Source organism: Peromyscus maniculatus, chromosome 10 (assembly GCF_049852395.1).
Source record: "Peromyscus maniculatus bairdii isolate BWxNUB_F1_BW_parent chromosome 10, HU_Pman_BW_mat_3.1, whole genome shotgun sequence".
NCBI lineage: Eukaryota > Metazoa > Chordata > Mammalia > Rodentia > Cricetidae > Peromyscus > Peromyscus maniculatus.
In genome coordinates, this window is record NC_134861.1 from 96,869,101 (window position 1) to 96,883,086 (window position 13,986).

The window sequence follows — 13,986 nt, forward strand, 5'->3', positions numbered from 1 at the left end:
TTTATTTTAGATCTTTTCTTGATTCCTGACACTCTATTTCTGGGTAATTCAAATTTTATTTTGTTTTCATAATCAGTTGTGCTATTTCACTTGTTACTTTTAAAATAGAAAATTATAGTATTCCTCTCCCCTTTAACTAGAGCATTTTAGCATACTTTCACTATCTATCAGGTTATATATTGCATCTATGGGGTTTAGCTTTCAGAACATTTTTCTATTTTTTCCATGCTTTGACAGTTTCATGTAAGTCTAGGATGAACTTTGGACATTTTCTTCTTGTTGTTTGTGGCTCTCCTGCCCTCACATCGACAGCTAGCCCATCGCTGTGCACTGCTCACTGGCACAGACGATGCAGGCCTCCGGCAGTTTTGTCCTCACTCAATTTGTAGTTTGTGGGACTGGCCTACCATACAGGAGCATGACTTATCTTAAAGCCCGCCTCAGCATTTCCTGTTCTCTGCACGTCTACCCTGACCTTCAGATCGCGACGTAGAGTCTATGTTCTCTTCTGAATCTGATTTGTGACCAATAGAATGTGGAGAAAATGACATTCTGGGTAGCTGTTAGGGCGCCACCACCATATTGTGAGAACACCTACCTATATGGTCAGTTCACAGCCAGAACACAGCGATGGTTCTTGCTGAGTTTCCATGCAACGACCCCTTGAAGGGGTTATCTTGGAAGTCAATCCAGTCAAGTTCCCAGATGACTTCAGACTCCTCTGTAAGAGGCAATAAACTACCAGCTGTTTTCAAATACAAAGTACTAAGATAGTTTTTTTTTTTAAATGCAGCAGTAGATAATAAAACATCCAATTTTGTTTTAACTATTGTCTCATTTTTAGTTATCTAGCTAGTTCTCTGTTTGGGTGTGGGGATTTGGAGAGTCTAAATGTCCTCCTCCCAAGTCTTCCCAGAATTACTCTTGACATAAGATTATACAGTTTGTCTAGGATAGACTTCAGGCAGGATCGTGGAGCCACCAGGAAGTGTAATTCAGAACAGAACAGAACAGAACATGTGTCATTTAGAGCTTCTCTCCGTGAACATGATTCTTCTAACCAACTCTGTGTGAAAATAGACCCCTCCCACACACATCCTGCTCCTGCCCCCTGCCCAAGGCCCTCCATATCCTGCCCCCCCCCCACTTTAAGTTCACACTGAGTAAGTCTAATAATCTACATATTTGAAAATGGTTTCCAGGTTGTTGTTTCTAAAAAAAGTGAATGAGTTGTGCAGGCACTTACTTCAGTCAAGGTAATTGTACACCTCAATCCATCCATTCATTCAAAAACATATTTACTGAGTACTTATGATGACCCAAGAGCTGTCCCATGTATTAGGGGCATTGTGGCATTGCGTATCCTTCAGTTAACAAAGCAAGCACCCTTACTCTTGGGGAAATTAAAGCCTGGTGGCATGTGTTATATCATTTTAGTGTTTATTTAGTGGTATGCTCTTGTTATTTGAGTCTGCTCCTGAGCAGGTGCCAAACCCACTTCCAGAACCCTCAACCAGCTTCAGCACACTCCTCAGGAAGAACTTGAGTAAACAGTGCTTATCCATTTCATTTCATTTTTGGTGATGAAGTCGACTCTCCTGGCAAAACTTCTCTGGATGTGATCCACCTCGTTAGCATTCCCCTAATCCAGTTCTGATTTCAAAAATTACTAAAATGTGCTAAGTAGTTTCAGGGGATAGTGGAGGATTAAATTCTTTTTTGTTGATAAAAATAAAAGTTACTTGAGGGAGGTACTTTAACATTTCCTGTTCACATGGAACTGCGCGTATATGGCTTCCTTAGATCTGTAAGAATTTGGAGTCTCTGTGTACAGATGGGGTAAGGGGTGGGTAGAGACCGTTAAAAGAAAGGAGGAAATAGAACCCATATTCTCAACACTAACAACTTAAGAAAATCTAAACCTTGAGTAGCTTCCCTCATGTACTACCTGGAAGTATACATCAACAGACAATTTTCTGCCCCCTCAGGCTCTCCTTTTCCCATCCCTGGGTCTGCTGGGGTCAGTTAGTGGGCGGGAGACATTGTCATTGTTTGTGATGTCCACAAGCTTGCATGGATGTGAATGACATATATTTAGAAAGCAAAATGAAGCTTTAGGAAGATCTTCAATTTAATGGGAACTAGTCTAGTCATTTGAGAACCACAAGAGCTTTTTAGAGAACGGCCACTCTGCCGGCTGGAGGAAGCGTGGGTGGATGGGGTCCCGGTGACACCTCTGATGTCAGTCCCCGCCAGCCTGGGGCTGATTGGCTCCCAAGGACCTGCAGCAGAGTTTAAATTCTGCACTGTCAGGCCAGTGCTCAGAGCAGCAGCTGGAGAGCCGCTTCTTCGAGATTTGTCTGTGAGAACTTCAACTTGGTTTTTGACCTTTTGGGAAAAGACCTTGTGAACTAGAGAGGGTAAGACATTTTCATCATTCCATTTTTTAAAGTAACTTTTGCTTTGGTGTTTGAAAACTATGAAATATGTACATGTTACAAAGTATTGGTTCTCGGAGGAAGGTGTGGAGAGCTAAGCTTTGAGGAAAACAGACTCTTATTTTTGTTTGTGTGGTCAATGTCACAGGAGAAAATGATATTAAAATGACAAGTTAAGTCAAAGAAGCCAGGTGCCTCCCTGACAATGCTTTAATTGGATCTCTGTGTAATTACTTCTGAAAGAGAAAGTTTACTAAACAGGGGCTGATGGGAAAGTCTCCTTGGAGTTTAGCTTTAATTAATCAAACTCTTACATGTAGATGTCTTAGATGTGAAAATGCGAAAGGATCTAAACTTGTGTGGCAGGAGTTTTAAAACACAGCCATGTAAATTAAGCAGCATGTAGCCTTTCAGAGAACAATGGTAGTCACTATGAGTAATGTATGCAATTGAAAGATGATGCCAAGACCATTGGGATGAACTGAGCATATGATAATTACGGTGTGTATTTGGGTAGCTGGATATTCACGTTAGTATGATGCTTTATATGCAGATAGACTTCAATAAAGGTTGAGTGGGATTGCCTTTTAGAACATTTTCTAGGATAGGACACTCAGGTATACACACACACACACACACACACACACACACACACACACACACACACACATTCCCATCAGACATGATTTTACTCTCTACATCACCTCATCAATAGCTGGAGTATCTGTCCTCCACAACAGAGAGTGGTCAGGCCAGGTGCTCCTTATGACATGGAGAAGATGCTGCATAGAGGAAGCAAGTTGTCCTCTTCAAGAGCAATGACTCCTGGTTACCTCAAGTTTCTGATTAACTGACACTCTTGTGGCCTCTCCTACCTTAACCTTATTGATTAAAATCATGTGAACAAACAATTTTCTAAAGGTTATTTAGTCATTTTACTGTTCACCAAATGGTGATGTGGACCAGGGTGTCTCAGATATCTAGAGGTTTCTTGTTTTTTAACTACCTATATTTGGGACACTTCATGGTTATCCCACTGTGGATGAAGGTGTATAATATTGAGTTGATACCAATTGTCCTAGAGGCAATCTCAATCACGGGAAAGATAGGGAAATTTTATTTATTCATTTAGTGCTTTGAATTCTAATAGAATATACATTCTGATCAAATTCCACTTTATTTTCAAAGAGTAATGGTGAAGAAATTAAAGTAGGCACTGATTAGTTGATTGCAGTAATAACATTTTTTACTTTTATAGTATAGTAAGTATTGTTTTTCAGCACCTAGAACAGTGCCTGGTACATTGGCTGTTCTCAACAAATATTTCTCAATGGCTAATAAGTAAATACATTGTTAGTTAGTATTCTCAAGGCTAACAATAAGAAGAAAATACACTTAAGTTATTTCCCAAGGGTTTAAAAAGAGCCTGTAACTCTCCACTCTTTGGTTTCTTTCCTTTGGCCCATTCCTTCATCTCAGTTCACACCAAAGATCTATAGGTTACAAATGAAGCTTAGCTTTGAGGGAATTCGAAAACAAGTAGCTTTATTTAACATAGAGTTTGGACGTACTTGGAAACTAGACAACAGTCCCTTTCCAGACCTTGACTATCAGATCTTTTCAATTCTGGGCTAACCATTCAGAAGGGCAGAAAGACCCTAGTACAGTGACTTCCCAACTGACAAGTCAAGTCATGGCTGTTGAATTCCCTCACTTGAGTGCTCTTATGAAATGACCACATATTGAATGTAGAGGTCCTATAACCAGGAGAGAGCTTGTGGCTCTGGACTCACGATATACACACGGGCCTGCAGCTCTCCTGTTAACCTGTTATACAGAATTTTCTACTCTTTCTTGGAGAGGAGCTAAAAAGTTCACAGGAGTTTGGTGTTTTCATTTGGAATTATGCTTCACAAAACATTAGACAGCAAAAATACTTATTGAAGACCCAACATAGGCTTTAACATTTGATTTTCTTCAATGGGGCTATGTTCTCTAGGAGGCAACATCAGCTCTCCTGTGACACTAGGTTGTCTTGTTTTGGATTCCAGTCTTCTACTGAGGAAGTTACTGTTTCAGGTTGGGATTTAAATGGCATTTCTAGGGGCCTGAGCAAGGAAGTGCTTCTTCCTTGTGCTTCACCTCACTCCACTCCTGAGAAACTTCAACAACGATGCCACCCCCTTCCTGGTGGAAACCCACCCACAGCCTTCAGTGGTTCAGAGTAACTGCATATGGCATCTCCACATTTTTGTTATTAGGTGATAGAGAAATGAAAGGAAATGCAAGAGAACTCAGTAGTCACCGGTGTTTTCTGGGATATTTGATAGAGTTATGAAGTTATAACTCTTCTCAAATTGTAAAGGAGATTTGCATTTGGGAATTTTTTGAAAAAACTTTTTCAAAAGAATGGATCTAAGAACTTTAAAAAAATGTTTTGATTGTAAGAAACCACATCTGTTGAATTAGACTTATTTAGGTACAGTTGAAGATTTTTTAAATATGTTCTTCCCAGGTGATATTAGGTAAAGAACTTAAGAATAAAATAATATGTAGTATGTAAAATTATAATAAAGAAAATGCTTTTTAAAATTCTCATCTTATAGTAATAGATAGGCAAAGTTGAGAATCTATGGCTTAAATGTCTTTTCCCTTTATAACATGTATTTATATATAAAGAAAGAAACTAATGAATAGGGAGTTTGAAATGAACTTGCAGAATTTTTAAAAGCACATAAAAGTCAATCAAGTATGTCTGTCAGAGCAGCTGTGAGGTTTTACTATCACAGGAAAATTATTTTCCTTCAAAGTGTCTTGATAGCTTTTTACATCAGCATTGGGTAGGTCTGTGTTGAAATAAAGAACAAATTATTTTTGAAACCAGTGGTTCACAAAGTTTGAAATGAAGTGCAACTTGATTTGGGCTGTTTCTCTCAATGTGACTCACAAATGTACCCCAAACCTCCAGTCTTCTCCAGACCCTTCCTTGCTGTGAACAACACCTAAGAGAATTTAGCATAATCATGTATAATGTATGACTGAATGCATCACAGTAGGCATTAAGAGCTTTCTGCGGCTGTAATATGAACCCTGCCACAGTGCGTGGTTGGAAGACCAAAACAAAAAGTGCAAAACCAAGTTATTTTTGTCTAGACTTTATTATATAGCTATAAAAATGGGTGAGCTCTCTCTCTCTCTCTCTCTCTCTCTCTCTCTCTCTCTCTCTCTCTCTCACACACACACACACACACACACACACACACAGAGGGAGAGAAGGAGGGAGGGAGGGAGAGAGAGACAGAGAGACAGAGAGAGAAAGAGGTACTAGTTTTAGGGGAATAAACTGGCTAGGTTGCTCTGTAATACTACACCTCAGAATTATTATAAAGTATTTATATTTATCTGGAAATGTCTCTATTCTCTCTTTCTCTAAACCATTTTCTCATTTATATCTTATGAATTAGTAAAGAAATGTAGGTGTCCTCTTTGAGATTTTGTTTTGTTTCTGAAGAGTGAGGTTTTCATTGACATTTTAAACAGCTTTATGGAGGTGTAATTTATATTGCACTTCCTCTGTTTGAAGCATACAGTACTTTCACAGACATGAACATTTACCATAATCCCTTTAAGGATACTTTCATCACCTACAAAAGACATCTGCACCTCACAGTTATCACTTCTCAACACCCCATCTTTCTAAGCGCTGAAAACCATGAATCTGCTTTCTTCGCCTAGAGATTTGCACATTTTAGACGCTTTATATAAATGAGTCATACAACTGTGTTTTTTCTATCTGTCTCCCTCTCAATCTCCTAATGCTCTCAAGGCTCCTCTACTTTGCAACACATATCAGTGCTTTATTCTATTTTATGGTCAAATGCTGTTCCATCATACAGATGCAGCATGCATCTCTGTCCACTTATTCAACAGAAGATGAAGCTATTTAAGAGGGCTTTTTGATAGGAAAAACAAAGTACAGATGAAAGCATCCTCGTTTCTATATCATGAAGTGAAACATCCATGACTTTCTTTACAGGTGGAGGGATCACATGCAAAAATGAAGACCGGTATCCTACTTATGTTCCTGTGGGGGTTAGCCTGTGCCCTCCCAGTAAGTATAATGGTAGAGATATCAACCTCTTATACTGAAAACAACATCGTTTTCAGTGACTATGAACCAGATGGTTGTGCATGCTTCAGTAAGATAAGAATAATGGTCATTTGTTTAGGAAGCTGTTTTCTTTAAACATCAGCCAAGTCATTTCTTATTCTGTTCACCTCCGTTCATACAGCTATAATTCTCATCTTCTTCCTCATGGCAATGGTCTTCAAGGTGTCACACCTGAGTTGTAGAATCAGCATTAATTAGGCATCTGTTAGAAATTTTCATTCTTGAATCCCATCTCAGACCCACTCCCCAGATTCTCTGAGAATGGATATAGAAAGTTGAGTTTTAGCAAGACCCCCAAGATGGGCTAAAAGTCATCTCTCACTGCTCCCCAGGATGTGAAGGGTTAACAATTGCTGCCTTGGCAATTCTCCTGTGTGTTTATTGTGTGTATTCTTCTTTCTAGGTTGCCAGGTATCAGAATACTGACTCTGAGAGCTCAGAAGAATGGATGGTAGGTAGAAAATAAAACACTCTGAAATATTGTAATTTAATATGTGATTAGTATAACCTAGTTGACTCAATGGCAAATGATAATGGTGATAACTCAAAAGCATGTAAATACCAAGTAGAAAGAACTATGACTTTTAGTTCGTTTAAGGAAATAATGCTTCAGTTCCCACGTAGTATAATTTGATGAGGAAATCTTTTTAAGTTTTATTTTTATAATGATGGGGACCACAGGACACGGGAATGACTAACAATGACCTGGCTGTTCTTGAGAGACCAGAACTTGAAGTCTGCAGACAAGAGCTGTCTAGAAGGCAAGGAGTAGAGAACCCGGGAATGAGCCAAGAAGGATGAAAAGACACTAGAGTTCTTGTCACGATGGTGATGTTGACTGAGTGCTGAACTCTCAGTCACTTCATGATTGCCAACCACCAGTCACACAAGAACTGCTTGCTGGGCAGAGTTCTGACTGTTTCGTATGACTCCTATTTCTCATGTTCCCACCAACACAATGAACTAGGTGTATTTTATTTCCACTATAATCAGCAGAAATGGAAGCACAGGGATTGATATAGTCTGTCCAGGGTATATGCTTGACAAATGTTAGAGGAAGACCTTACATTAGCGACACTGTGCCTGAAGGGTCTATGTTTTTACTTCATATGATAGATCACCGCCACTTCTCGTCCCCCTGAGAAGGGAGCCAGGCCCAGGAGGTCTGCACTTCTTGAGACTGGTGCTGCAGGTCAAGGTTAAAGACTAACTCAGAGTGCTTTGCACATTGCTTGGCTTCCTGTTGGCTTTTTCATAGGATGCTGCTTGGGCCCAGCACTCTCACTATTTACCAAACAAAGTCAGAAGCCTGGAGTTGGGTCCTGCCCCTGCCTAGGGTGAGAATAGAGATTGCAGGATATACTATGAACTTTTTTGTCCGTTGGCTGACTGATTTAAAAACATTCACTGTAAATCTTCTCTCTCATTTAAACGGAGACTTACAACATGCCTTGCTCTCAAATCATGGGAAAAACACCAATGTTTTGCTCTCTTCTGGTAATTCCAGGCAATAGCTGATTGGAGCAGTTTGCAGCTGGGCCTGCTTGCTGCATCATGGAGCAGAGACAAATGTTTGTAGCACCTTTCTCTGACATCCCCCAGGCTAGCACTGTTGAGAGGCAGGTGGAAGATATGCCAGTAGCAACTGTCTCCTTTCTATCCAGTGCCTTGGGTGTGTCACATGGGGCTTCTCTGTGTTTAGGAGAAGGAGAAGAGCAGAGATGGTGGGGTAGAGGACCGGGCAGAATGTGCCCAGCAGTTCTTAGGCTTCTCATGAGAGCAGGGGAAGTGAAAGAAATCGCAACTGTGACCGTTGCAGTGACATTGAACATTGATGTCATTGTCCTCTGCAGACTCCACCAAGGGCTGAAAGGCTTTCTCAATTCAATCCTGTCTATTCCTGAATTTTGTAAGATGGAAATACTTGAAATGGATGATTTCTTTGGTCTGCATCACATTGAGCAGTATCCAAGACGTTCCCATGCCACTGGCTGAACCCACTCTCAGCCATCTTGTAGTATCACGTGGTGCACGGTGATTTTCTCAGTGTATGAATAAGAAACTGTCCATCAGTCGAAGAGTTGCCTCCTCTTCCATATATAAGCAGCATTCCAGATTACCTGAGCCTTAAGAGTTTCCTGGACACGTGACTGGCAATGCCAACAACAAGATGGCTGTTTTGAAGGTTGAAGCCAGGAGTTGTCGAGTTAACTGAGACTGACTCTGGATTCTGAGTCCCAGCGCTGTCCTGTATTACATTTCCTTTGGTTGTAGGAGCAGCCAGCTTCAGAGCAGATGTAGTTGGAGAGGTGTCAGAAATACAGGAATCTTCCATATCTATTTCAACATATCTCAGGTTTTTGCATATTTTTGCCTCAGATTTTAGACATTTTATTATAATATAAGAGTATGACACATACCCCTTAATGTGGCTGGAGAATTTCTCCCCAGCTTCCGCCAAGCCCTGCCATTCCCAGAGTCCACTTATAAAATAAACACACAGACTCTTACATTATTTAAACTGCTTGGCCATTAGCTCAGGCCTATCATTGTCTAGCTCTTACTCTTATATTCAGCCCATTTTTATTAATCTATACTTTGCCACATGGCTCGTGGCTTACTGGTACCTTACATCTTCCTTGTCCTGGCAGCAGCTTCAGGCAGTCTCTTCCTTCCCTTCCTGTTTCCTCAATTCTCCTCTCTGTTAGTCCCACCTATACTTTCTGTCTGGCTATTGGCCAATCCGTGTTTTATTTATATAGAGCGATATCCACAGCACCTCAAATTTAAAAATCACTGGAAATGATTGTAGATATTTGCGGCAGCGTTACTACTCCTGGAGAATAACCCGCTTTCCTTTCTCCACACAGGGCAGTTTGGCTCATTCACCACCCCCGCCCACGGTAACTCTCTCTCTTATTACTGTCATGAATGTCTCGTGAAGTGACTTTAGTACTCTATCCCCTTTCACTGTTCTGAAAGCAGTAAATAGAAATGTTGAGCAAGTGATTCGTATCATATTTTTCCTTGGAAATTACAGAAGGGAAATAAACATTTTTCTTTTCCCTTTCAGAACAGTGAGTCATCAGACGAGACTAAAGTTAGCTCAGAGGAACAGGTAATTAAACAGGCTTCCTCAGCTTCTCTGGCTCCTTAGGACTCAAGGGAAAACGATGGGAGATTAAATTACCTGGCAACGGTTCTAAATATAATATTTTCTAACCATTGGTTATGTAGGATAAACAGTCCCATAAAATAAAAATGGAAAAGTGAGAGAAGAAAGTTCAAATGTGAACATATTGTTCCTTTGTTTTTTTTATCACATGAGATATTGTGTCCCTAAATGTCCCTCTTAGTTTAAAAAAAAAAAAAGACAAAACAAGGGAGGAAACCAAAACAACTGAAACACATACACACATACACACACATGCATACACACATATGTACACACACACACACACACACACACACACACACACACACACACACTGACCATGCTAGATAAGTAATGACTTTAATAAAAACAACTGCTTTAAGGGTGCCTATCTCTTTAAGACAGTTCCAATGTGGTCCTGGGGGATAAAAAAGGCAGAAATCTTTTATTTAAAGGTATCCTGTGTGGTGTGTGTGTGTGTGTGTGTGTGTGTGTGTGTGTGTGTGTGTGCTGTCATACTTGGTAAGGAGGGCTCTACCACCGAGTGAGTGATCTCCCTAGCTCTGTTCTATTGTTATGCTCAAACAGTCCCGTGAGTACCTCAGCAGGACTGTGGTTCTTTCCGAAGTGCAGACTCCTTTTGTACCCTACACAGGGCTAGGTCTAGGAGATGAGTCATTAGCCTGCTTATCCGTATTTACTAGACTTTCATCAAAGACCTTACAGAAATTCAAAACCATAGCATTTTGGAAAATGCCCCTTTAGGGGGGAGTTTGTGATTTATTGACTTAGGATTCTCTCATTTCTCAAGGGTGGGTAGAAACTGCTGCTTAAGAAAGGTGTGATGTATCATACACGAGGCAGTCAGTGTAGGGCTGCAGCGGTGAGGGATGCGCCATATACAAGAGAAAGTACCTAGGTACCGTGGCTCATGTCTGCAATTCTAGCACGCAAGCAGTTGAGGCAGGAGGATCACCGTTAGTTTAAGTCCAGCCTGGGCTACACAGAAAGTTCAAGGTCAGTTCAGTGTGCAATATAAAACACTAGAGAGAGAGAGAGACAGAGAGACAGAGAGACAGAGAGAGAGAGAGAGAGAGAGAGACAGAGAGAGACAGAGAGAGAGACAGAGAGAGACAGAGAGAGAGAGCACAGAAAGAAAGAATTCCCTTGAGTTTCAACCTATTCCTGCAGCTAGAGTTTTCCTGCCTTGCCCACAGTCAGGACAAATCTCTGTCACCTGCCAGTCCCACAGCCGCTCAAACCCAACCAAGTAAACACAGAGACTTATATTGCTTACAAACTGTATGGCCGTGGCAGGCTTCTTGCTAACTGTTCTTATAGCTTAAATTAATCCATTTCCATAAATCTACACCTTGCCACGTGGCTCATGGCTTACCAGCGGCAGCTGGCAGTGACTCCTTCTATCTTCCTGTTCTCTCTTTTCTCCTCTCTGTTAGTCCCGCCTATACTTCCTGCCTGGCTACTGGCCAATCAGTGTTTTATTTATTGACCAATCTGAGTAATTTGACATACAGACCATCCCACAGCGTATTTCTCCTTCTCACGTAAGTTCTGATAGTGACGTGGGAACACGTGGAGGAGAAACAGAAAGAGCCCATCTCTAGATACTGACTGCAGCTGTTTACCTTGACTTCAGGCAAACGCTGACCCCAGTGACAGCACTGAGTCTGAAGAGGATGTGGACTCTGACGGTGACCAGCAAGCGTACAGACCGGCGGGTGGCCTCTCTAAGAGTGTGGGGACAGAAGCCGACAAGGAGGATGACGAAGACGACAGCGGGGACGACACCTTCGGGGACGAGGACAACGGCGCAGGACCTGAATGGGGAGGACGCTCCAGACCGGACAGTGATGAGGACTCGGCAGACACCACACAATCCAGTGAAGACTCTCGAGAAGACCATGCCCAAGATGCCCCCAGTGACAGCAGGGACCGTGAGGACGAGGCGGACAGCCGGCCTGAGGCCGGTGACTCCACCCAGGACAGCGAGAGCCAGGAACACTGGGTTGGAGGTGGCAGCGAGGGGGAGAGCAGCCACGGGGATGGCTCTGAGTTTGATGATGAAGAAGGGATGCTGAGCGACGACCCCGAGGGCACCAGGAGCGACCGAGGCCACGCCAGGATGAGCAGCGCCGGCATCAGGTCCAAAGAATCCAAAGGGGACCTGGAGCTCGCAAGCACTCGGGATCCAGACGACAGCCAGTCTGTGGACCCGCCAGGCAGCAAGTCCTTCAGAAGGTCCCATGTCTCCGAGGAAGATGACCGAGGCGAGCACCCAGACAGCAGGAGCAGGGAAACCCAGAGCGACTCCACAGAGGACACCATCTCCAAGGAGGACACCGCCGAGAGCCGGTCCCGGGAAGACAGTCCAGAGGGACAAGACACCAGCAGTGAGTCCAGCGAGGAGGCCGGCGGGCCGTCCCAGGAGAGCAGCAGCGAGTCTCAGGAGGGGGTGGCCAGCGAGTCCAGGGGTGACAACCCGGATTACACGAGCCAGGCGGGCGACCGGGAAGACAGCAGCGAGTCCAGCAGCGAGGAGGACAGCCTGGACACACGCTCCAGCTCAGAGAGCCGGTCCACAGAGGAGCAAGCCGACAGCGAGTCCAGCGAGAGCCTCGGGCTGTCGGAGGAGAGTCGGGAGTCGGCCCAGGATGAGGACAGCTCCAGCCAGGAGGGCCTGCAGTCCCAGAGCGCATCCGGGGAGAGCAGGAGCCAGGAGAGCCAGTCCGAGCAGGAGGAGAGTGACAGCGACTCCCGGGACAGCAGCAGGTCCAAAGAGGACAGCCACTCTACAGAGAGCACGTCCAGCAGCGAGGAAGACCGCCACCCCAAAAACATGGAGGCGGACAGCAGGAAACTCACAGTGGATGTGTACCACAACAAACCCGTCGGGGACCAGGATGACAACGACTGCCAAGACGGCTACTAGCCTCAGCTTGACTCAGAGAGGGGGCTCTCACAGGAGGGGGTCTTGGGGGCCCAAGGGTGGGGAGTCCACTGCAACTGTAACTTATACGTTTTGATCAGACGGAAATCCAGGACCTTTTCTTTCTGTGAGGAATTGCTCACGGTACTCTGTTTCCTAGGGAGGTGAAGTTACGCGGCACGATGTCGGAACACACACACACACACACACACACAGAGTGAGGGTGAACAAAGGGAGGTGTGCGCAGTGGCCTCACAGATGAAGTTGCCCTGACTCACTAACCCGACAGTTGTTGGGGTTCTGTGAGGCACCAGGCACAGCACTAGGGGCTGGGGACGACAGGTGGGTGTTTCAGGCCACTTTGCTCCCGAGGAGCCTATAGAGAGACCCGCAAAACGGAAACACTGAAGAGCGCCAGTGAAGGGGGCCCATGCCACGGCAGAGGTCTGCACAGAACGTATGGGGCACGGCAGGGGAGACCAGCTTCACCCTGGAGAACTAGAGGGTTTCACGGCCGCAAAGCCTGAGTTGGAGGGTTCCATAGAATCTCTCAGCTGAAGACCATATAAATTCTATTTATTCTTGAGGGAAACAGTATTAAATCTTGTACAATCAATGTGTAGTTTGTAAAGGGGTTCTCAAGCCATGGCACAGTGGGTTATCTTGGATAAACATTTTTTTTTTCCCCAATTCATTTACCCCATTCAGTGCTTTTGCGGACCTTCTGTAAACACTGCCTCATTGATGTTGATATGGACAGTCTGGGGGGGGGGGGAGATAGGAGAAAAAAATAATTTTAACAAGGTTGTATAGCTTTATTTTTCCCTCTAACTATCCAGAGTCTTTTACATGTGTTGCACATAGTAACATTCTGTACATAGGACTCCACTGTTTTTTGTTTTTTTGTATTTTTTTTTTTTTTGGTCAAGTGCTATTGAAGTTTTACCTCATGAAAAAGTATTTGTTTTGTAATAAATATAATAATAACCAGAGGAATTGTGTGCTTATTTATTATGGTGCCTTTGATTATTAGGATATATTCATGGTAGACAATTCTTTCTCTGAAACATTTCTCATTATTTTATTAAGATAAACATTTTCTTAAATTACTTCATGAAAAATTTCTTTGTAATTGAGGCAGCAGTATGATAAAAATGATATGTTGAAGGGAGCCAGAGAGAGAGTTTATTGGTTAAGAGCTCACCTAGCTTATATAGAGGACCTGAAGTTGGGTCCCAGCACCCACATTTGGTGGCTCACAACTGTCCGTAACTCC

The 13,986-nt window shown here is 43.2% G+C and overlaps 1 protein-coding gene across 1 annotated transcript; it reads left to right on the forward strand.

Annotated features, from left to right (window-relative positions):
* The first annotated feature begins 2,323 nt into the window (after positions 1 to 2,323).
* On the forward strand, positions 2,324 to 13,702 carry Dmp1 (dentin matrix acidic phosphoprotein 1). Its single transcript, XM_076546829.1, has 6 exons — positions 2,324 to 2,420; positions 6,475 to 6,549; positions 7,013 to 7,060; positions 9,480 to 9,512; positions 9,683 to 9,727; positions 11,421 to 13,702. The coding sequence occupies exons 2-6, from the start codon at positions 6,496 to 6,498 to the stop codon at positions 12,711 to 12,713; spliced, it is 1,473 nt and encodes a 490-aa protein (XP_076402944.1). The 5' UTR covers positions 2,324 to 2,420; positions 6,475 to 6,495; the 3' UTR covers positions 12,714 to 13,702.
* Positions 13,703 to 13,986: the final 284 nt, after the last annotated feature.